This window comes from Nothobranchius furzeri, chromosome 18 (assembly GCF_043380555.1).
Source record: "Nothobranchius furzeri strain GRZ-AD chromosome 18, NfurGRZ-RIMD1, whole genome shotgun sequence".
Lineage (NCBI taxonomy): Eukaryota > Metazoa > Chordata > Actinopteri > Cyprinodontiformes > Nothobranchiidae > Nothobranchius > Nothobranchius furzeri.
Window position 1 is genome coordinate 9,488,010 of NC_091758.1, and position 23,031 is coordinate 9,511,040.

A 23,031-nucleotide genomic window follows, 5' to 3' on the forward strand; every position below is an offset into this window, starting at 1 on the left:
GTTGAATTACCTGATCATTTGGTCATAAAGGCTGCAGACACATGTATTTAGAGAAAAACTAATGATTTCAGGTTATTATCAGATCTGATTTTATCAACACTGCACCACAAATGCCAGGCCAGAGCATCAGCGCTGAAGAACTCCTTATACAAAGACTTCCTTCCCTCCTGATGAAACATTCAGATGTGTCAGCCCCAGTGAGCTGCAATTACTCTCACAGTGGGAATCAGTCAAAGTTAAATACCAAGTAGGAGCTGCAGAGCGGTAGAACAGCAGCGAGCTTCGTGAAGATGGAGCTACATCCTCACTAACGTTCACCGCAGCTGCCAATCAGATGGACCCTGGTCACCAGGACTTCTAAACTGTCGTACGTGAGAACCCTCAGAGCTGTATGTTACTGTGCGTCTCACCTCCAGAACAGAGAAACAGGAAGACGTGTGCTGTAGTTTGCTGAACATAATCTCACTCATACCACTCCTGGCTTACCTCCTCTGTCCTCTTTGCTGCTTTGGTGGCTTCCGTCAAGACTTTTCATTTACTCTTTTGTTCCCCTTTACTTCTGCAGTCACACGTTGTAATCACCACTGATGTCTGTTTTGAACCTGTACTGTGTGGACATTTTTCAGTCGGAGGACATTTTGCTGGTCCGCACAATGTGAAGCACCCTAAACTTGGTCTTAGAGCTTAGCTTTTAGTTTAGGTTAGTTTAGGTTACGGTTTGAAATAGAACACCAATGGTTATGGTTAGGGTATGGGATCAATCAATCAATCAAATTTTATTTCTAAAGCGCTTTTCAAACAAAGTGTGATTCAAAGTGCTTTACAAAATGACCCCAGATTCCCATAACAGGTTAAAAACATTTACAAACATATGCAAGCACACACACACACACACACAGACTCACACACACAAGTAAAAATTATATTAGGCTGAGTCCAGAAGAGCCAAGTATGGTAACGCAAGGAAACGCCATCAGAGGAGCCGTCTGTCCCAGCAGCATCAGGTCTTCCACAGGGATAGGCACAGTGGAGTCACCAAAATGAATGGAAGTCAATGGAGGTCCACACAAACATACAAATACAAGTGTGTATGTGTGTGTGTGTGTGTGCGTGCGTGCGCGTGCATGTGTGTGCGTGCGCGTTTGTGTGTGTGCGTGCACGTGCATTTGTGTGTGTGTATGTGTGTGTGCGTGTGTGTGTGTGTTTGTGCGTGCGTGCGTGTGTGGTGTGTGTGTTTGTGCGTGTGTGGTGTGTGTGTTTGTGCATGCATACGTGCGAGCATGCATGCGTGCGTGCGTGCGTGTGTGTGTGTGCGTGTGTGTGTGTGTGTGTGTGTGTGTGTGTGTGTGTACTTGCCTCCGCCAGTCTGGACTGCTTATGGCTAACTTCGTGTTTGCCTATTGGTGCCAGCTGTTGCAGCGTGTTTCGATTGTTGGTGAGCGCTCGAGTGAGTCGTGCAAACTTGGTCCATCCTACAACCAGAGAGGTAGAAAACACTGTTGGATCCCAACATTTGAACGTTTGCCACAGCTGGTAAAGAAGGAATCGAAGTGCCGCCACATAAAAAAACATAATCATAAAAACAATTTAAAAATACACATTAAAACTAAAAGATCAATAGAAACATATAATCAAAATTAATAAAAATCCAGTCCCTTATGGAAGGATGATTCTCCCTCTGAATGGAGTAAAAGAATGATTAAGCTCTTTGTAATCCGTTACATTCCTGTTTCGTGCACCTCAGTTATAGCATTGAAGCAGAAAGCGGAAGCAGCTGAACTTAAATTGATGAACTACTGAGTGAATCCTGAAAAGGGATTACACAACAAGAGGCTAAACGGAGTTTAACTGAGTTAAAACAGTTTTGAGCAAGGATCAGTGCAGACGGGCTCAACGGGTGATGTCCCGCCCACATCTCTCTACCTACCGAATGAAGAAGAAGACTGTAGAATGAAGCAACTTTCACTGTGAAAAGCAATCAAACCAAATTAAAACAGAATCCCAAACGTACCAAAGACGGTTTGGACTGTTACCGAGACAAAAGGTTGAAAATATCAAGAACATAACTTTTGTGTTCACTAAACTCGTCTCCATCCAAATCAGAACCGCTTCAAATAAACAACAGAATAAGAGTTTCATATTGTGAGCTGGTTTTTAACATTAACTCGATGTGGGTCGAACAGCTGCTCTACACAACATCATGGCTTCCAGCCAGCTACAACAATCAGCCTGATGCCTGACGGCGACCGTGCTGCTGCCTCAGCTCCTCACACTCATCAGATGACTTTGTGAAATGTGTCGCCAGAGGCTGCAGGTACTGGCCATCTGTGAAGCTTTTATTGCTGCATACAAAGCAAACAAAGCTCTACGATGTTTTTACATCCGTGCTTTGTCACGTTTTCATCTCTTCTCCTTTTTGTTTACTGAGCCACTATTTATCTACTGCCCCTGATCTGCCGTCAGTCCCCAACACAAAGCTTCAGGTGGATTAAAGGAGGAGGAAACCCTCCAGTTAGAACATGAACCCGATCCATCAGAACTGGGAGGATGTTGTTTTAACCCTGTTGATGTTTACTGTACTAATGGCACTTTATTGCAGACCCCTCTCACTCAACTGATGCTGATATGTTGTGGCACGCTGAGCCGTGGGAACAGCCAGAAACACAGCGCAGGAGTCGGTCTACGTCACGAGCAGGCGCCTGCAGCAGCGCATCTCCCTTCCTCACCAACAGCCTCTCCTGACCCCGATCACCAGGCGGGTTGAAATGCAGCCCACAGCTCTCAGCCGGCCAGTTCTGCAGCAAATCTGTCCTCAAAAAGGGCTGAACGCTGTGTTGTGCTGGCTGTGACTATAGCTGAGGAAAAATATAAACGTCTGTTTTTCCGTGCACCATAGAGCTAGAATCACAGCTAAAGCACTGGTGCAAGCAAGGCAGCTCAAAAACATGCCGACTTTCACTCATGTTCAACTTTCATAACCAAACAAGGGAAGGAATAATTACCTCTGCCCAAATGTTCAGCTAAATAATCACTCATCATTCATGTGCAAAGAAATCTAATCAGCAAATCAGAACGGAGAAGAAAGATAACCTGGAGGGTCTGAACTTGGGTGGTACGATATTATAATCATGGTTTCACGATTAGTGTGTTAGCCTGTTTCAGTTTCTGTAAAAAATAAAAAGCTTAATTTTTGACACCTGGTCAGGGTTAACGAACATGACGCGTTTATTCAAGTCAACTCTAAAGGATGGAGTCATCTAATTACATGAGACGCTAAATTCCTACTAGTGCCATTGCGATGAAGATCCTTAAATATAATTTCTACTTGTTGATATCCTTACTTCCAACATTGACTAATAAGTTTACTATTTGGGCAAGAATAGAGAAGAACATGGTACAACACTGCTAAATGAACCCTAGTTTGCTGGAACTGTTAACTCACTCAGTCACAAACATAATCTGACCCAGTTGTAGCTTATTTGTACGCATGACGACCTCAGAGATTCAGGTGATCACAGCTGGATGCTTTAACCATAACTTTTTTCTGAAAGCTCTGCAGTTGGGCGAGCCATCGGCCTGAATTTCTCCTTTAGCATCTTTGGGTAAAATATTCCCAAACGGGAAATTTCAAGCGCTTAATAAGTGGATGTAGAGAAGTGCTGTGGAGTTCAGAACCTGCTGATCTGGGATTTGAACCCACAGCTATCACAACTAAGAGCAGCTTGAATAAGGACTGGTCCCTACTAAGGTCTTCAGATGGAGTCTAGCATCAGAAGGTCTCAGCAGGTGTCACTCCTGTGTCTGGATCCAGATGACCCAATGAATTATAGACCAATATCTAACCTTCCATTTTTATCCAAAGTCCTGGAGAAAATAGTGGCCATCCAAGTATGTGAGCATTTAAACACTAATGCTCTGTTTGAGGAATTTCAGTCTGGTTTTAGAGAGTATCACAGCACTGAAACTGCATTAGTGAGAGTTACAAATGATATTCTCATGGCCTCAGATAAGAATATTGTGTCTGTTCTAGTCTTGTTACATCTCAGAGCAGCTTTTGACACAGTTGATCACAATGTTCTTTTAGAAAGACTTGAACATGTTGTAGGGATCAAAGGAACAGCGTTAGGCTGGATTAAATCCTACCTGTCTGACAGATTTCATTTTGTAAATGTACATGACAAATCGTCGTCATACTCCAGGGTTACTTGTGGAGTACCACAGGGTTCAGTGCTTGGACCAATTCTTTTTAATACATATATGCTTCCAATTGGTAAAATCATTAGACAGCATGGGATAAACTTTCACTGTTATGCTGACGACACTCAGTTATATTTATCCATTAACCCTGATGAACCTAATCGGTTGGGTAGATTACAGGCTTGTCTTGAGGACATAAATCATTGGATGACTCTAAACTTTTTGCTTTTAAATCAAGACAAGACGGAAGTTCTCATCTTTTGACCAGAAATCCAGAAAAGGAAATTGCTTAACCCTAACCCTAACCCTAACCCAATCACCTGATCTGAGAATAAAAAAGAGAGATCATATCTCTCCTGTCTTAGCTTCCCTACATTGGCTGCCTGTTAAATTCAGAATAGATTTTAAGATCCTTCTTCTCACATATAAAGCTCTTAATAATCAAGGTCCATCATACATCAGTGACCTGATTGTTCCATATGTTACTAACCGAGCACTTCGCTCTCAGACTGCAGGTCTACTGGTGGTTCCCAGAATATCTAGGATATAATATATATAATATATAACTAGGATGGGAGGCAGATCTTTTAGCTATCAGGCTCCTCTCCTGTGGAACCAGCTCCCAGCTTTAGTCCGTGAGGCAGACACCTTGTCTACTTTTAAGAATAGGCTTAAAACATTTTTATTTGACAGGGTCTATGTTAGCCCAGATCTGGACAAGTGGGGGAGTAGAGGGAGGTGGAGTGTACAGTCGGTAAAGATGGCTCTCCCTTGCCCTGCCTCCATCTAAAAGGCTAGGTTATCCAGAGTTATCTCTGTAGTTATGCTGCTATAGGCTTAGACTGCTGGAGGGCATACTGACCACTTTCCGCACTCTACTACTTTCTTCTACTATCTTCTCTTTAACTGTACTATTTCCTGCAATTTCAGCTGTTAACTTTATTTTCTCTCTAAGTGTTTTTCTCCCCAGAAGAAGCTACAATGTTGTTCTGCTGAGCTGTGGTGGCCTCATGGAGGGGGCCATCGGCTAGCACACTGCTGCTAACCACTTAAACTTTTTCCCTCTCCTGATATTAACACTTTACTCTCTTTGACATTGAATGTGCTACTACTAGTTTACCTGTTTAATTATAGATTCACAATAAAGTTTATCTCTCACCAAATAGAATATTTACTAAGAAATCACAATTAAACCATAGACACATTACTTGGTGTGTGTGTGTGTGTGTGTGTGTGTGTGTGTGTGTGTGTGTGTGTGTGTGTGTGTGTGTGTGTGTGTGTGTGTGTGTGTGTGTGTCTGTCTGTCTGTCTGTCTGTCTGTCTGTCTGCTCTGTCTGCTCTGTCTTCTCCATCCCCAGTGAGTCGTGGTGGATGGACATGGACAGTACTAGGACCACTCAGAGCAACAAACGTATTCATCACTACAGCAGTCAGTCAACGGGGCAGACCGCCACACAACTGTCGAAAAATTAGAGGAAGTAAATACCAAACAAAATTGCTCAGAGGACTGCATATGGCCCATGGGCCACACTTTGGACACCCCCATTATAGGCCAAAGCCCCATACTTTCCTCTGTAATTATGATGAAAACAGTTGTGTGAAAATATAAGTTTCATACCCAGCGTCACATGCATGTACACCTTTTAAAAGGTTCTGAAGACATGGTGCCACTGGTGCTGGCGATGTTGCTAACGGCAACAAACTGGCACCATGAATTAGTCCAGGCACAGAGGACAGGACCACCACCCACATCTTTGGTGATCCTGACAGCATTACAATTCAAACACAACCTGACAGGTTCTGGAGTTCCGGTTCTGCCTGGAAACAAAGACTCGCCTGCTCCGGTTCTTACCCAGACACATTTGGGCTTTTATTTTACGTTTAACACGACTGAACAAAAGTCGCGTTATTTACATCACAATAACATGCAGACCTCAAAAATACACAACGGGCAAAAAAAATACACAACAAAGTTCAGAGAATCACTTAATGAATAAGGATTCCTCTTTGCTAATCCCCATGGTTACCGTTTAAAACACCACACCTGCGTGGGTCAACATTCATCGAAATGATAAACTGCACTTTTAGAGTCAGATGACTCCAAAGTGCTTTACACAACAGTGTGTAATTCACCCATTCTCACACACATTCACACGCTGTAGGTGGTACGATGTAGCTACAGCTGTCCCGGGGCTCACTGGCAGGGGCGAGGCTGCTGAGCACAGGCGCCATCGGTCTCCCCGACCAACACAAGAAGGCGAGTTAAGTGTCTTGCCCAAGGACACAACAGCAGAATTCTCTGTCAGGAGCCGGGATCGACCCTACAACCCGCTCTACCTCCTGAGCTGAGCTTCTGCTTCCCTAATATCAGACTTCTACCAGTCTGTGTGCATGACTTGTTAAGTAAAAAATGTTTAATCATTTTTAAGATGAACAACCCACAAAAATCCTGGAACATCTGGATTTAACATCCATGAGGGAATTCTCAACACATCAGTTTTTATTAACTCCTCTGTGATTTATCTAAGAATAAAGCCTCTCGAACAAACACGCTCCACTATCTGTGCACCCATAAAGCATTGCTGTGAGAGAATGTGTTGCTGCAGCAAAACGCTCCTACCTTTAGTGGTTTCATCCTCAATGGGCTGCTTGAAGAGAGTTATGTCCTTAAAGGTGCAGAGAAACAAAACCACCTTGTCGTTCTCGTTCCTGATCGGAGCCACTTGCATGTAGAACCACACCGGACTTCCTACAACAAGACAGCACACTGTTTCATCAGGTCAAAGCAACGATTGTTACACGATTGGCCTTTGTGACGAAGGTTGATGATGATTACACATTTCTGCAGAAGAAAAAGAAGGGTGCTGTCGACATTAAGTGAATCATCCGGTGATGCTAAATTTTTCTTTAATATCAAAGTCAAGAGATGATTTCAAAGAAGACTCACTGTTTTTTCTGTACAGCAGGACCTCAAAGCAGTTGGACTCGTAGGTGTCAAAGGTCTGCCTGACTTTGTCGATGGTCTTCTTGTCCGTAAGATCTCCGTACATAAAACTGATGAAAACAAATAAACAAAGACACTTTAAACATGTAATCCTGCTGCATCTGCAGGTTTTCTGGAGGTTTTTATTAGGTTTAACAGATGCATGCAGCTCTAGTTGCACTGACTGTAATTATCCCTTATCAAGGCTCACTTTAGCTTATTTAAATACACGGTGATATAATTCCAACATTTTCAGTGTCGTTGAGATCTATTAAACACAAAGTGGTAGAGCACAAGTAAAAATGGCATTTCTCCCTGTTCAGATATGAGCAGGTCTTGTTTTTGCAAGAATCAGAGTTTTTAAATCAAATTATTCTTATTAATACAATCAGAATACTTGAGAGCGTTGTGTTTTTGCAGCTTCAGTCCTTTCTTGCTCTAAATGACATCTTGGAGCCATTTCAGTCTGGCTTCAGGACCGGACACAGCACTGAAACTGCCCTCTTAAAAATTTTAATGATTTATTCTTATAGCATCTAATGCTGGTGAGGCAGTGGCTCTGCTGCTTATTAAACAAGGTTCTTTTTGCTTCGGACATGAAGGTGTTTCCAGTTACCTTCATGTCCGAAACAAAAAGAACCTCGTTTAATAATTAAAAAGAGGACCTAATGAACATTGTAAAGGGTTCTGCTGCTGTTGGACTTAGCAGCAGCATTTGATACCGTTGACCATCAGATATTGTTGAACCACTTGGAACACTGGGTGGGGCTCTCTGGTTCTGCGTTGTGGACAGGACTTCCTCTGTTTTCCTTGGTTCTTATTCATCAAGAGACGCTGAACTTAGGTGGGGTGTTCCCCAGGGGTCGGTTTTGGGACCCCTTTTGCTCTCTCTCTCTCACCACTGGGACTGTTGTTTAAGAAACATAAAATTAGCTTCCATCTCTATGATGATGACTGTCAGCTTTATTTGCCAAATCAGCAAGAGGCCAGTGGTAGCATACGGCAGCTGGTGAATTGTTTACAGGACGTTACTCAATGGATGGGGTCCAATTTCTTGGCTCTGAAGGAGGGCAAAACTGAAATAATAGCTTTTACCCCGAATAACCACCAGCCCTTTTTATCGCTGCTCCTCTATGAGAAGTCTGTTTTACAGATTTGGGTGTTAAAGTAGATTCTACTCTAACATTTGGTAGTCAGGTGAATTCTGTTGTTCGTTTGTGTTTTTACCAGTTTAGGCGCTTTTCTAAGATTACGTCAATCCTTACACAACAGGAATTAAAAACTGTGACCAATGCTTTTGTCATCTCTAGATTAGATTATTGCCGCTGTATGCTGGCCTGGGCCAGTTCTTATTGACTCGACTGCAGCTGGTCCAGAATGCTGTTGCTATGTTTCTTTTTGAAGCACGGAAGTGGGACCATGTCACTCCCCTCCTGGCTGCGTTGGACTGGTTACCAGTGAAATGTTGTATTCTCTTCGAGATCCTGGTCTTTGTTTTTAACGCTTTGTCAGGAACTGCCCCACCATATTTAGCCTCGCTGCTGACCCGTTATGTCCCTTCAAGATGGCTACATTTGGGTCAGAGTGACCTCCCAGTGGTACCGCGGTCAAAACGTAAGTCCAGAGGTGATCTTGTCTTTTCAGTTCTGGGTCCTCGGCTTTGGAACCAACTGCCACTAGAAACAAGACGGTCCACATCGCTGCCCACTTTTAAAGCTAGGCTGAAGGTGCATCTTAGATCTGTTTCTTAGTTTTAATACTCGTGTATTAATGTTTGATCATCATTGTTGTTTTGCTGTTTTTAACCGGTGTCTTCGATTGTTTTATTTCTGTATTTTATTATATAGCTGATTGATTGTGTTTTAGTTGTTTTTACGTTATCTTCAGCACCTTGGGCCCCCTTGACTCGGGGTAGGAAGAGGCTTTACAAAAAAAACTTGAACAGTTCTGCAAACGTAAATGTCTGTTGGGAGTGAAATCCCAGAATCACACAAAACATTTAAATCACTCCAGATAGGAAAGCAGCAATATTCTCCCTCCTTATGAGTGATGCTGTAGGGTTCTGACTGCTCCAGGACAAGCTCTCCATGCTCAACGTACCCAATTCCACCTGCAGGTGGATCACTGACTTCCTGACAGACTGAAGACGGTGCGTGCGGCTGGGGAAGAATGTTTCCACCGCTAAGACAATTAGCACAGGATCTCCACAGGGTTGTGTACTTTCTCCTCTGCTCTTCTCCCTGTACACAAACTGCTGCACCTCGAGCCATGACTCCATTAAACTAATCAAGTTTACGGATGACACCACCCTCATCAGGCTCATCTCTGATGGTGATGAGTCCGCCTACAGGAGGGAGGTGGAACGGCTGGTGTACTGGTGCAGCAGCAACAACCTGGAGCTCAATGCTCAGAAGACAGTGGAGATGATTGTGGACTTCAGGAAAGTCACAGCCCCGTCTCTCCCCCTCGTCCTGACGGACACCCCCGTCACCACTGTGGACTCCTTCCGCTTCCTCTGAACCACCATCACACATGACCTTAGGTGGGAGCCATCCATCAGCTCCCTGATCAAAAAGGCCCAGCAGAGGATGTACTTTCTGTGGCAGTTGAAAAAGGCCAAGCTGCCGGCCCAGATGATGGTGCAGTTTTACACGGCCATCATTGAGTCCATCCTCACCTCCTCCATCGCTGTGTGGTACACTGGAGCCACAGTGAGGGACAAACATAGACTGCAGCACATTGTGCGCTCTGCTGAGAAGGTGATTGGCTGCAGCCTTCCATCTCTCCAGGACCTGTACGTCTCCAGAACTCGGGGGCGTGCAGGTCGGATAGCAGCTGACCCTTCGCATCCGGGTCACAGACTTTTTGAGCTGCTTCCCTCGGGCAGGAGGTTACGGTCCATCCGGACCAGAACCTCCAGCCATAAGAACAGCTTCTTTCCATCTGCAGTTAGACTTGTGAACAGCTTATAAACACACAACCATGCTCGTCTTTGGTACTTGACATAACGTCACGTTATCGGCCATGTTACCATTACCTGCCATTTTTTATAGCAAAGTTTTATGCTAGTTTATTATATTTTATTCTACTTTATTCTATTTTTAATCTTATTATTCATGTTATATGTAGCACGTTAGTACCGAAGCAAGTTCCTAGTTTGTGAATTATTTGTTCACTGACAATGGCAATAAACCTATTCTGATTCTGATTCTGATTCTATAGGGTCTGTTCGCCTCACATCACAGAGTTATGTGACTTTTGTTTAACTTCATTGTCATTTATCTGGGGGGCTTCCAGCTGAAAGGAACACATTTCCCGCTTAAATCTGCACCACAGTTCATCATTCAGCCACAGAAATGCTCACGTAGACATTTCTATTTAATCTCCACCCACTTTCCCTTCTTAATGTTGAAGTTCTCCAAAACCGAAAGGCAGCTCCATCTGACAGACGAACCACATGACCAAGTAAAGTAACACTGATTCCATCCAACATGGCACCTAACATAATAGCTAATAAAAAGGCTAGCAGTTAGCATTTTCTGTCCACTAAATGTCAACAAAAACAACAAGAACAACAGGTAGTAGTTTGCTGTTTTGTTGGCATCGCGGCGGAGCTTGGAAGTAAAAGTAAGAGAGTAATGTCTTCTGTGTGAAGAGGGTCAGACGCATGCGTCTCACGCTCAAGCCTACTGCACGCTGGAACGTGCTGCAGCACGAAACAGCAGCAGAACGTCACTGCTTCCAACAGAGTCGATTACAGTCTATGGGGGCAGTTCAAACCAACTGCAATGCGACAATTTTCTGACGCGTCCCAGAAGCTGCACGCCGCTAAAGATGGGATCGGGTTCTATTTCTGCCGCGAGCTGCTTCTGGGACACGACAGTTTCTGCAGTTAACATTGGCTAGATAGGAAATCTCACACGATTTCAGTGTTAAATCCCCTTTCATTTTCAAAATAAAAGCCTAGTGCAGTGATTCTACTTCATTTCTATGTAGCTTACATGAATACAAGTGACCTAATGGCTCATTTACTCTCAGCATCGTTCCAGAACTGCAGCGGTGCTTTTGTCATGGCTTTAACCCTGGCGGTGGAGAGGAACAGCATAGATGACATCAAACAGTGATATCAAATGTCATTTACTTCGTTTGGGTCTAATGGCGGATGGCATAAACTCGAGGGATTTTGTGATCTCGTGTGTCGAGCGAGGAGCACAGCAGAGAAGCTGCTTCTTGGCTGAGACTCTCTCGGTGTGCACTGCAGTGCTGCGATTCCGCGATGCCGATGCTCCCGGTGTGCAGTAGGGGTCAATGTGTGAGAGCTGGCAGCCCTGTAGTTGGCTTGTGTTAGCATTAGCTCCAGTGGCAGCTTGTCCATAAGGGGCATTAGGGTGCCACCCCATCAGTCTCACAGGAAGGGGAAGAAGAAGTATCACAAAATATTTTAAAAATGCATGAAAATTTAACTAAACAATCTCTACATCATACAGATTATAAATTCTGTGTATAATCTGCATTTAAGTGTAAATTAGAATTGTTATTTACACACGACCAAATTGTCCTGTGTCGTAGTGCCGGTTACTTTTGGGTGCAGCAGTCTCTACCGTAGACCTGGTAGTGCTGGATCTCCCTCCCCCCAATACAAACAATAGGAGAGCCTTTAGGCGCAGGGTTTAACGCCCGCAAAGACCCACGCAGAAGACAGGCAGGGCAGAGTTTCAGCTCAGGTCAGGACAGAACTGGAAATTCTCCACAGTTCACCGTCCTGTGGTGTTGCAGAGCAGCTGAGGTCACCTCATGGAGTTTTGCTGTTATGAAGAACCAGAACATGGTGGAATGTGGCATCAGGGCTGCTGAACACCCTTCTGCATGTAAAAAAGTGGATTTTTTTTACTACAACATGGATTATTACAATCTTAAATCAGCAAAGGTAGGACTGAGTTAATGCTTTTAACTTCATGAAATGAGCTGTTCGTTTTTCATGCTTAATTTGCATTTATTGGTGAACATGAAGCACTGAACAATTTTGCTGTTGCCGGTCGGTCAGTGTATTTTTATATAATCTTTTCTGCCTACTTGAACTATGTTGCTGTTGGATTAACAATCCAAGAATGGGACTCAGAATTTCAAATAATGTAAAGATTTATATATTATACATACATACACACACACACACACACACACACACACACACACACACACATATATATATATATATATATATATATATATGTTTTTTTTTCGCCCCCACAAAATATTCTCACTTTTTAATGTATCTGCCCATAAACCATCATTTAATAAGGAAGCAAATAAGAAACATGTTAATAGTACAAATTTATTTAAAAACCTTGTCATTCATTTGCATTTTTCCATAACAGTTCATGCAAATCTCGGCTGGCACGCTCTTTTCCGCACAGCTGTTAAGTTGCACCCCACCAAAGAAACAATTCACCAGCCGCCACTGATTAGCTGATTGTTAGCACTAGCTACAGCAGGCTGCAGCAGGGTTTTTACAACATTTGTAGTTCCACTATCAACCAGCAGGACAGAGAAACTTATTTTGTGTTTTCTTAAGGGAGCTTTTATCTCCACTGTCCTTTTCACAGTCAGGGAAAAAAGTATTTTATTTCATTTATTTGGCCTAATTAAAGGGGCATTATGGAAGTGTGACAGCCAAAACATGTATAGAAACAATAAATGTCTTCGTCATACATTCTCCTGCAATGCCCTGGTCCTGTAGAATGAGCCCTGGCATTTTTACTGTGATTGCCTGTTTTTCTGTAAAATCACAGAAAAAGAGAGATGCTCGGGTCGAGCAGGCTGCTTCATGCGCGTTCACGCTCAGGCATCGCCCGTAGAATTTGCTATCCGTAGCTTTAGCAGCAGAGAGACAAAGCTAGTGACAAAGCTAGCTACATTTCTGAGGACCCTTAGCTACTTTCTGTAGAACTTTCTTCTAGATATTTCCTGCAAATTAGCAACAAAATAGCCATTTTCGCTCTGAACCGTTCTTTGAACGTTGTTTCAGCTGTCATCAAGGATATAAATGTTACAGATACAAAGGCCATCATTGGCACTTCAGCTTGAAATGTTGGACTTTCGGGTTCGATCCTGGATGCAAACATAGTTTATTTAGAGTTTCTTTTTAACATTAATGGTATTTTTTTACAGTAAGATGCCCAATTTTTTATTTGAGACTCGCCGAACGGCATTGAATTCACAGATAAAAAAGATGTGGGTTCAACTTTCATTTTGGAACAATTTTTCAAGCAAGGGAAGGGAATGATCTGAGCATGCAGGAGGACTGACCCATCATAAACCTTTGTCGGCTGTGCTGAAGAGAAAGGTACAGAACAAAATTATTTAATTAATTAGCTGTGCATTCTCGTGTTCTCTGCCCTCCGGGCCACACACACACACACACACACACACAAACACACACACACACACACACACACAAGGGACTGTCTCAGCTGTTATTTTCGTTAAGGAGTGTGCACGTACAGCATGCGCGCCTCGTGCACGAGCCTCCTATTGAAGCTGCCGTTACGCTTTTGGCCTGAGGGGGCAATCACGAGCATAAAAATTCAAAACTCCGTAAAGTCCCTTTAAGTAGAAAACTGATTCAGCATTTTATTAATAACTAATTATTACTTATCATTAACTTATGATTTGTATTATAACAGCTTTCAGATTAATATACTGACTAATTCATTTTTTTCATTCCAGGAAAATTTGGCCTTGATTTGTATGCAAACCTGAACTTCAGGAAGGTGTTTTTCTCTCACTGGTCTGAAAGGAGAGGTTTGAGATACATAAATCTGTGCAGCTGAAGAATGTCTCCAGATTTATGAGCTGTCTCGTTGAGTGGGTGAATCACTGGTGTCTCTTTCCTCCTTTGCCACCGAGCACTTATACTTCTGTGCCTCTGATGCAATTAGATGGAAAGTCAATACACCTGCACTGGCCTTACAAAGTCACTGTTTCAATAAAACAGTTAAAAGATCAAAGATGCCTCCTTCCAAATATCCCAGGATTGCATTAAGACCCAACTGTCCTCCATCCCTTTGACAGCAGCCTGGAGTTCAAACCCTCAGCGAGCTCTTTTATCCTTTGGTGTCATGTCTGAACTCGTGCTTGGTGCCAGTGTCCTCCTCAGCTAAGAGGAGCAGCGAGTGCACAGACAAATCTGTGTTTCTGTTCAGCTTGATGGCCAAGAGAGCCTTTTCTGGCCGTAGGCATTCTACGGCCGTCGCCTCTGGTGAGATCTGAGAGGAGAGGATTCGTCGTTTGGAGTCGTATTTTAAAATGCCCTGAGTGACAGAAGAGTGAGACTCCATCCTGGAGCAGGGCTGAGTAAAGTCCCCCCAGCTCTGCTAAATTGGATTCATTTCAGACGCTCCCTGAATGGTGATGTCCTCAGACTGTGTTTTCCTGTTTCTGGGTCCAGGATCAGTTACCAGCATCGTGTAATCAGGTCTCAAATGTACTCTCATGTTAAAGCAGCAAAACAGAAGGGCACAAAGTTAAATGAACTATTTCATCTAGTTCTAAGATCATTTTAAATATCACTCATCTACTGAGATTTGCATCAATTACTTAACTGTTTGGGTTAATAACAGGAAAGGGTGTTGTAATAGTTTCCGTTAAGTCAGGATAGGGAGCCCAAGTCTCTTTTCTTTCCGGTCGGCTCATGGGTCCCTGAACAGAGCTAAAGGAGCTATTTTCAGTAACACTTCCTTTTACAGTCCCCTAATTACTAAGTACTTAAACAGAGGTTAAAGTGTAATTATAGTGTAATCTAAATGTATAATTGTAATAAAGTGTAATTATAGTGTAATCTAAATGTATAATTGTAATAAAGTGTAATTATTGTGTAATCTAAAAGTATAATTGTAATAAAGTGTAATTATTGTGTAATCTAAATGTATAATTGTAATAAAGTGTAATTATAGTGTAATCTAAAAGTATAATTGTAATAAAGTGTAATTATAGTGTAATCTAAAAGTATAATTGTAATAAAGTGTAATTATTGTGTAATCTAAAAGTATAATTGTAATAAAGTGTAATTATTGTGTAATCTAAATGTATAATTGTAATAAAGTGTAATTATAGTGTAATCTAAATGTATAAATTGTAATAAAGTGTAATTATAGTGTAATCTAAAAGTATAATTGTAATAAAGTGTAATTATAGTGTAATCTAAAAGTATAATTGTAATAAAGTGTAATTATTGTGTAAAGCAGTATTTACTGGGAATGATTAATATAAAAACTAGAATTTAACCTGAGTTACGTGGTAATAACTGTTTAAGAACTCAGAAACACTTTAACTTACTATGTATTTGCCCTGTAAGTACTTGGTAATTAGGGGACTGTAAAAGGAAGCGTTAGCCTATTTTCTAATCTGCTTTGCCTTACGCCCTGGCTCACAGATGTGCTGTACTGCAGTTTAAAATAAAAGTAATGATGGGTGTTTCGACCACGCCAGTATCAGCTTGTAAAAGTTCGTAATTAGCATGACTACAAATCAGACATCGGTATGTCGCCACATAACCTCCTCCCCCCTGGCGTAGCTGCTACGGACCACATGACCAGATTTATGGTCTTTCCTCCTGCAGGAAGGAGCTAAAGTTTTCCTTTTTCTCCTTGTCTGGTTCGATTAAGACACTTTGATGAAGCACATTGTAGTCCAGGACATTTTTACACAACGTTTACCCCCAATCGTAAAACAGCGTAAAAGTCACGAACATCAAATATGAAATCCACGGCACATAACAAGCGGAATTAGAAAAAGGCGTTTTTAGCTCTGTTGACTTGCATTCACTTTGTCGTTCTTCCAGGGACCCGTGGTCCGGAAGTAGATGGGCGTGACTTAGGCTCCCTATTGGGATTTTTACCTGCATGTGCTGCTCTTTTGCATGACTTCAGCTCTGTGGAAGCCCGACAGTTTGCAGAATCCATCATTGCTGTAGACTACAGGCCACTCCACAATCTGGGCATTTCCCAGGAGAAAGCTGGTCTCTGATGGATGAGTAGGAAAGACAATGTGTCAGCCCAGGCCACAGAGTCAAATATAAATCAGATAGCAGGCAGCAAACCTTCTCAGCCTGCTGAGAAGAAAAGGTAAAGTTGTGGATTAAAAGCTCAATCCAAGCCAAAGATTTTATCAGAACCCATCAGAATCCAACCTCAGATCAACATACAGAAGCTTTTTACTCAGTAAGCTTTTATACAGTAAATGTGAATAATAACTTAACCAAAAGTACTCCCACGTGAAAATATTCCAAATCAGATCTTAAATGTGTTCATTTTTTCCTGTTTCTGTTTGTACAAAATGGATTTTACATTTCCCTGTGCCCATGAGGCGGACACTTTGTCTACTTTTAAGAATAGGCTTAAAACATTTTTATTTGATAGAGCCTATGGTTAAAATCTGATGTTAGCCTAGATCTGGACAAGTGGGGGAGTAGAGGGAGGTGGAGTGTACAGTCGCTAAAGACGGCTCTCCCTTGCCCTGCCTCCAACATGCCTCCATCTAAAAGGCTAGGTTATCCAGAGTTATCTCTGTAGTTATGCTGCTATAGGCTTAGACTGCTGGAGGATACACTGACCACTTTTCACACTCGACTACTTTCTTCTACAATCTGCTCTTTAACTGTATTACTTCCTGCAATTTCAGCTGTTAACTTTATTTTCTCTCTTAAGTGTTTTTCTCCCCAGAAGAAGCTACAATGATGTTCTGCTGAGCTGTGGTGGCCTCATGGAGGGGGCCATCGTCTAGCACACTGCTGCTAACCACTTAAACATTATCCCTCTCCTGATAATAACTTTTTGCTTTCCTTGACGTTGGACGTTTTACTGCAAGTTTACCCATTTAATTATGGATTCACAATAAAGTTTATCTTTCACCAAATAGAATATTTACTAAGAAATCACAATGTAACCATAAACACATTGCTTGGTGTGTGTGCGTGCGTGTGTGTGTGTGTCTGCTCTGTCTTCTCCATCCCCAGTGAGTCGTGGTGGATGGCTGCTTATACTGAGCCAGGATTCTCTGGAGGTTTCTTCCTGTTAAAAGGGAGTTTTCCTCTCCACTGTCGCTAAATGCTTGCTTAGTATGAGGATTGCTGTAAAGACTCTGACACTAGTCAGTGACTTGATGAAACCTGCTGGGTTCCTTATATAGGAAACTTTTTACTGATTGGCTTAATGACCTGTCCTGTATTGGAATGTTTATTATGTGAAGTGCCTTGAGACGACTCTTGTCGTGATTTGGCGCTATATAAATAAACTTGAATTGAATTGAATCACTCACAGCTTTGCTTCACGGGTCATGAACTCATCCCAACGTTGTCTTAGATGCTCTGACTCAGAACCTGAGCTGAAGCGGTTTTCTAGATGGATTCAAAACTGGTTCCAGGTTCCTGTGACAATTCTAGTGACTACTGAAAATAAGTTTTCTTGCTAATTTTTTAAAGAGTTTGAAAATCTGCAACATGAGAGTGATGTCCTGCGATTCACCGGGGAAATAACTCCTGCAAATATTTTGACATTTCCCTGACAAACGTCCTCGCGCTGAACAGAAAGAGGAAATGACCAAAGGTTTATGGTGTGATGGGTGAGTCAACTGCAGTGGAGGTGGGCAATGGTGTAGCAACTAGCAAGCTTTGCTGAAGTGGACGGGGGTGTGGAGATTTCTCGCGAGGGGGAGGAGCAAACACGACGAGAGAACGCTGAAATAAAAGAACTGATAGTAAAGTTTTTGAGCTAAACTGCGGGAAAGGGAGGAAGGCACTCAAGTAAGAGGTCCAGAGAAATTAAGAAAAAAAACTCTGATATAAAAAATGTAAGAAACGTGGAGAACGGAAAAGAAATGAGGTGAAGCCGTAGAAACTGTACGCAGCTTCGTCCTACCCTGTGTCTATCTGCACCAACAGCCTGTGTTCTTAGAACGGGGTAGGGAAACCTGGTCCTGGAGAGCCACTATCCAGCACGTTTTGGAGGTTTCCCTGCTCCAACACACCTGCTTTTAATCAGCAGTTGATTAACCGGTTTCTGTAGCGTCTGATGAGCTGCTGAACAGGTTATTCAACTGTGTTGAAGCAGGGAACCCTCTAAGAACCTCCTAGAACAAAGTTTTAGGGTGCTTGAACTGCAGTCGAGGGCCACAAAAAGTGACTTCAAGGGCCACAAAAGGCCTGCACACCACACCTTGTACACCCCTGGACTAAAGCAGGACAGAACTGGTAACAGAATCAAATAACTTTTGTTAAAATAACAAATGTACTAAATAGACAAAGAAACTCTCATTTTAAAAGAGCCAGACTGAACTACGTCACACTGAAAATAGCATTCTCACCCATCTTGACTCAGGATGGGGAAGGCTGTTGCTCTTTTAGCGTCCAGGAAACAGTAAAGAACGCCTCGACTAGTAGAAGCTAACTGTTGGCATTAGCAACTGCACCACACGGCAGAACTCCTCCAGGCACGTGTTATTTGTGTAGATAAAACATCAACGTTGGAAAGTAAATTGAGTCAGTGGTAGAGTTGAGTTGCTGTTAGCCAATCAGAGGCGAGATAGATAAATGTCAGGAAATAGGACTGCAAGGCCCAAAACTTCGACCCTTGAGGACTTCAATTCCACGTTCCCGTCCAGGGGTGTGAGTCCAGTGGGTGTCCCGATCCTCAAGTGTGGAAGTTGGCCGTGCATCGATTCGGACTTGGGCGAATGGTATTACACACAATCCATTGCTGTGTGGGAATTTTAAGAATAAGGCAGAACAATGGCTCAAGGGCCTTTTCTGAAAAACTGTATTTTCAAACAAAATAAGTAAATTTTAATATGATTAATGATATTTATTCATGCTCTGAATGTTTTAGACTAAAGTTTTAATATGGACGGCAATGAACGTAAGTTTTGTCAGTTGTTTGTTTGAAAGTTGTTAATAAAGATTTTTTTAAAGTAGCACAAACAGCGACCAGCATCCAGGCATGCGTCGTGGTCGATGACGCAACGGCCCCTGTCCTAATTCAGATATCATTTTCACACTTGTGTACTACTCACTCAAAGCCTTACTGCACACTTCCTCTTAGTGCACTTGCTGAAGACCGTAGGACGCAGTGCGAGGATTGGGATTGGGCCCAGAAACAGTTCCAGTTGGGACATGACCCCACAACAATCAAGCTGCGAGGCAACAGTGATAACATAACTGCACAGCAGGGCAGACTATGGGTAATAAATACCGTGTCAAATATTCTATACAACGCCTTAAGGACAAAGTAAATGAGTCTAGTTAGTGAACGTCTGGAAACATCTAGAAGTTTTATGGAGAGAGAGCAGCATTTAAGGCTGGTTGGTAGAGCACTTACTGAAACATAAGTAGACCTTGTAACAAAGTAGTTATCTCTTTAGCAGGTAAAGCCTAAATAAAGCCTGTAGGCCTTCTTCTACTCATGCATTTTTAAAATTAACTGAATTCAAACGTTTCTGACGGTGGGAAACCAAGAATACACACATTTGTTCATTAAAGGTAATTTTAAAAAGTATTTGCTGACATAGTTAAATTATTGTCTTAACCATTTTATTGTGAGAACATCTGCAGCATTGTTTCCATGGAGAGTCGGAGTCATTAAAACTTCTTGTTGCAGCCTTCTGGGTGCCCTTTGCAATAAAGAAAGCTGAGTAGGACTCACTAAGAGAGGGTCAGTTTAAATCACCTCGGCCTTTCTGCTTCCTGCTTAAACTCCAACCAATTAACCACCGGAGTGTTTCTGCGGAACAGGAGATTTCAGCTAAAGCCACCGTCCTTTTTCAAACTGGCCTGTGGACAATGAACGCACACATTATTCTACGCACCGAGACGTTTGCCATGTTTGTTTGGAAAATAGATTTCAGTCAGGATGGGGAGTCAACAACAGAGCAACGATCAAGAGAATAAAGCTCTAAAATGGAAAGTATGTGGTTCCTTTCCTCTTTTACTCAATGGAAACTCATTATTCCCATTCTTTAATAGTCAAATTCCAACCAGACAATCCGGGAGAGGGTTAAAGCCACAGAAAAGAATTCTGACCTTTTGACTTATGAGAAAAAAGTCTGGACACTTTTCCTTTTCTGTGGCCCTAATCCTTTTCTGTAAAATGACAATAATAATAATTGCTGTTGTTGTTGTTGTCATCATTAATAATAATAATATATATTTATTTAACCAGGGTTAACCCATAAGCTCATGAGTTGGTCTTTGTGTGCCGCTGGAGCTTAATCCTTCAAATGCAGACGTGGCTGGTGGATGGACATCCGGTGACATTACAACGAACAAAAGCTTTTCAAAGAGGATTTATCTGAACAAGTGTGGATCCTATAAACGGCATTTTCAGTATTCTGGAACCTCGCCGTTTACAAGCGAGGATGGGATTGTGTGTCTTGCAGGAAGACTTCTGCCTGCCAGCAGTGAACGGCACAAAGAAGAGAGGATCTGAATATTCATGGTTCCTTGAAAATTAAATGAGGCAGACTAGCTACAAAAGCGCTATATAAGTTCAATGCATTATTATTATTATTATTATTAATAAAATATTTGAAGTCATAAAGTAGGGATGGGCAATGTGAAAAATAAATCAATATTTATATAAATTGCAATGTAAACCAAGTCACAATTTTTGTCAGTCTTTAAGTTCCTCTGGTATTTTTAAGTGAGATTTGAAGATATCAGAAAGTTATTTTGATTCCAAAGTTTCTTTTCAAAAGCTGAACATGCCATCAAACATTAAGTAAACAATAAACAACAGCTGTTTTAGATCGATGTAAGCGGTTTATTTCTTAATAAAATCTTCACGCATCACAAGAGAACAGAACAAAAATGGAGTAGCCCTTCTGTTGATGTCGATTTAGTAAAACTAGCATCAAAATGAAAGTTTTTTAAATCTCTGCTCATTTGAAATATAGTTTCTTTATAAATAAGCAACAGAAGAAGACAAACAAAAACATGTTTTATATCAGAGCTCATGTAAGTAGCCAACTAAACCAATAAAAGTGTGTGTGCTCACAAGGAAATGGAAGTTTTCTGACTTTAAACAGCCAACGCTGGTGCCTTATTGCCCATGATGCATTTCACCGTGTCCTCCATCTTTTTCTCTCTTTCAGGTGCTCATTTACTGTTTTTATAGTGATGTCCTAGCTGCTAGCTGCAGGAAGAGGCTAAAGCTGCAAAAACATTAGCCGTTAGCATATGAAGCTGCTACTCTACTGTATGAGGGGCGGGACTAGGCAGCTCAAAAATAACCAATCAGAAAAAAGACAGAAATGCCGACTGTACCGCGCGACGTTGTAGTGTTTTAGCTGTAGTCAAAAATGGCGTCTGGCGATGGCGCAGACATCTTTCTTTAGAAGAAAGGCTTTTAGCACTTCTACTTGTTGTGGTTTTAAAGACATTCAAGTCATTTAGAACAGAGGAAAGTGCTGCAGCAAACTCCGCTTCAGTCGCCATGTTTATGACAAACTCAGCATCATGGTGTGTAACGTATGCTACTCAGCGCTGATTGGCTCGGTTAGAGTTCCCAGACCCAGAAACATGGGTCTGGCTGGTCAGGCTAGATGTTGCAGGTGCATGGTTTCAACGGAGCGCCCAGAGAGGAGCATGCTAGCTAAGATGCTGGGAAACTGGTGGAACTGGTTAGAACGCCAAAAGAAAAGCAGGTGCAGCTCAGGAGCATGCTGAACTCATACTGAATGAACCACCTGACCTGTGTGAGCCCGTACGTCACATTTGTTTAAAACAGTAGAAACTAAATTGAAATACATTCGCTCCTAAGACATTATCCTCTGGTGCCGGTTTTCCCAGCTGGGAAAACCGCTGGAGCCAGATGGGGACATTTACAACATGTTTTTTTTTTCTTTTATCTAAACATACCAAAAGAAAGTCAAATGCCAGTGAAGGTTAATAAAGAGATGGGAACTGGAGAATATGACCAAAAGTGTCAACCAGTGCGGATTCAAGTCATTTTCATACAAGAACATGGACGTTCTGTGAGACGGTCCGGTCTGCCCTCCGGTGTTGGAGATGATGCAAAAGAGAAAAAGCTGCAGGTCTTTACTCAACAGCCCTTTAAAATAAATCAAATAGAAGGTTTGATTCGTGTTTGTGTTGATGACAAGTCCACGAGCTTTTGGACACAACAATCACAAAGTGAGTCAGGTAGGATTTCTATGAAAGAGTCACATTGCAGTGACTGCTACACATTACCTGTTACTTTATATCACGTTGCAGCTTTCCACTGATATCGCCAGCGACTTGGTTGGAACATCTTAGTAAAACATCTGGTCCAAACACTGACAGATGTTTGCATTTTCACATGAGGGCTTGCAGAAATGTTCTGGGCAGCAGTGGCTATAAACACACAGCCTGGCCAAAAGAAGTCACACCTGGATCTAAATTAGCAAACCGGTTGGAGCCTCCTTTTGGATAATTACTGCACGGGCGATCGTCTTCCAGCAGGCAACCAGTTATTTAACCCAACTGGTGCAATGAGTTGCTTCTCATTCCTGAAACAACCGTGTAAGACGCATCTGCTGGTTGTGGAAAAGACGTTGGTCTGTCTGAGGAGGGTCATGCATCAAGCAGAGAAAACATCTAAGGAGATGCAGAAACTGCTAAAACTGGGTTGAGAACTCTCCGACGCATTTTCATTTTCATGGATTGGCCACCACAGAGTCCAGACCTGAACACCACTGAGTCTTTGGGATGTGCTGGAGAAGGCTTTGAGCAGCACGGAGAACTCAACCATAGAAAGTAGCTTCAGACGACAGAAGCTGGAGTCTTATTTCCTGATATTTGGACATCTCTCCTCTGATTGGCT

General features: G+C 42.3%; 1 protein-coding gene across 1 annotated transcript in view; it reads right to left on the reverse strand.

Moving 5' to 3' along the window:
* Positions 1-23,031, reverse strand: part of kcnh5b (potassium voltage-gated channel, subfamily H (eag-related), member 5b) — a 243,855-nt gene that overhangs the window by 216,045 nt on the left and 4,779 nt on the right. Inside the window, exons 2-5 of the mRNA XM_015969045.3 lie at positions 16,077-16,200; positions 7,145-7,251; positions 6,818-6,946; positions 1,357-1,472 (exon numbers count right to left, since the gene is read on the reverse strand). Coding sequence (XP_015824531.1) covers positions 1,357-1,472; positions 6,818-6,946; positions 7,145-7,251; positions 16,077-16,200 — 476 coding nt within the window. The remainder of the gene's footprint in view (positions 1-1,356; positions 1,473-6,817; positions 6,947-7,144; positions 7,252-16,076; positions 16,201-23,031) is intronic.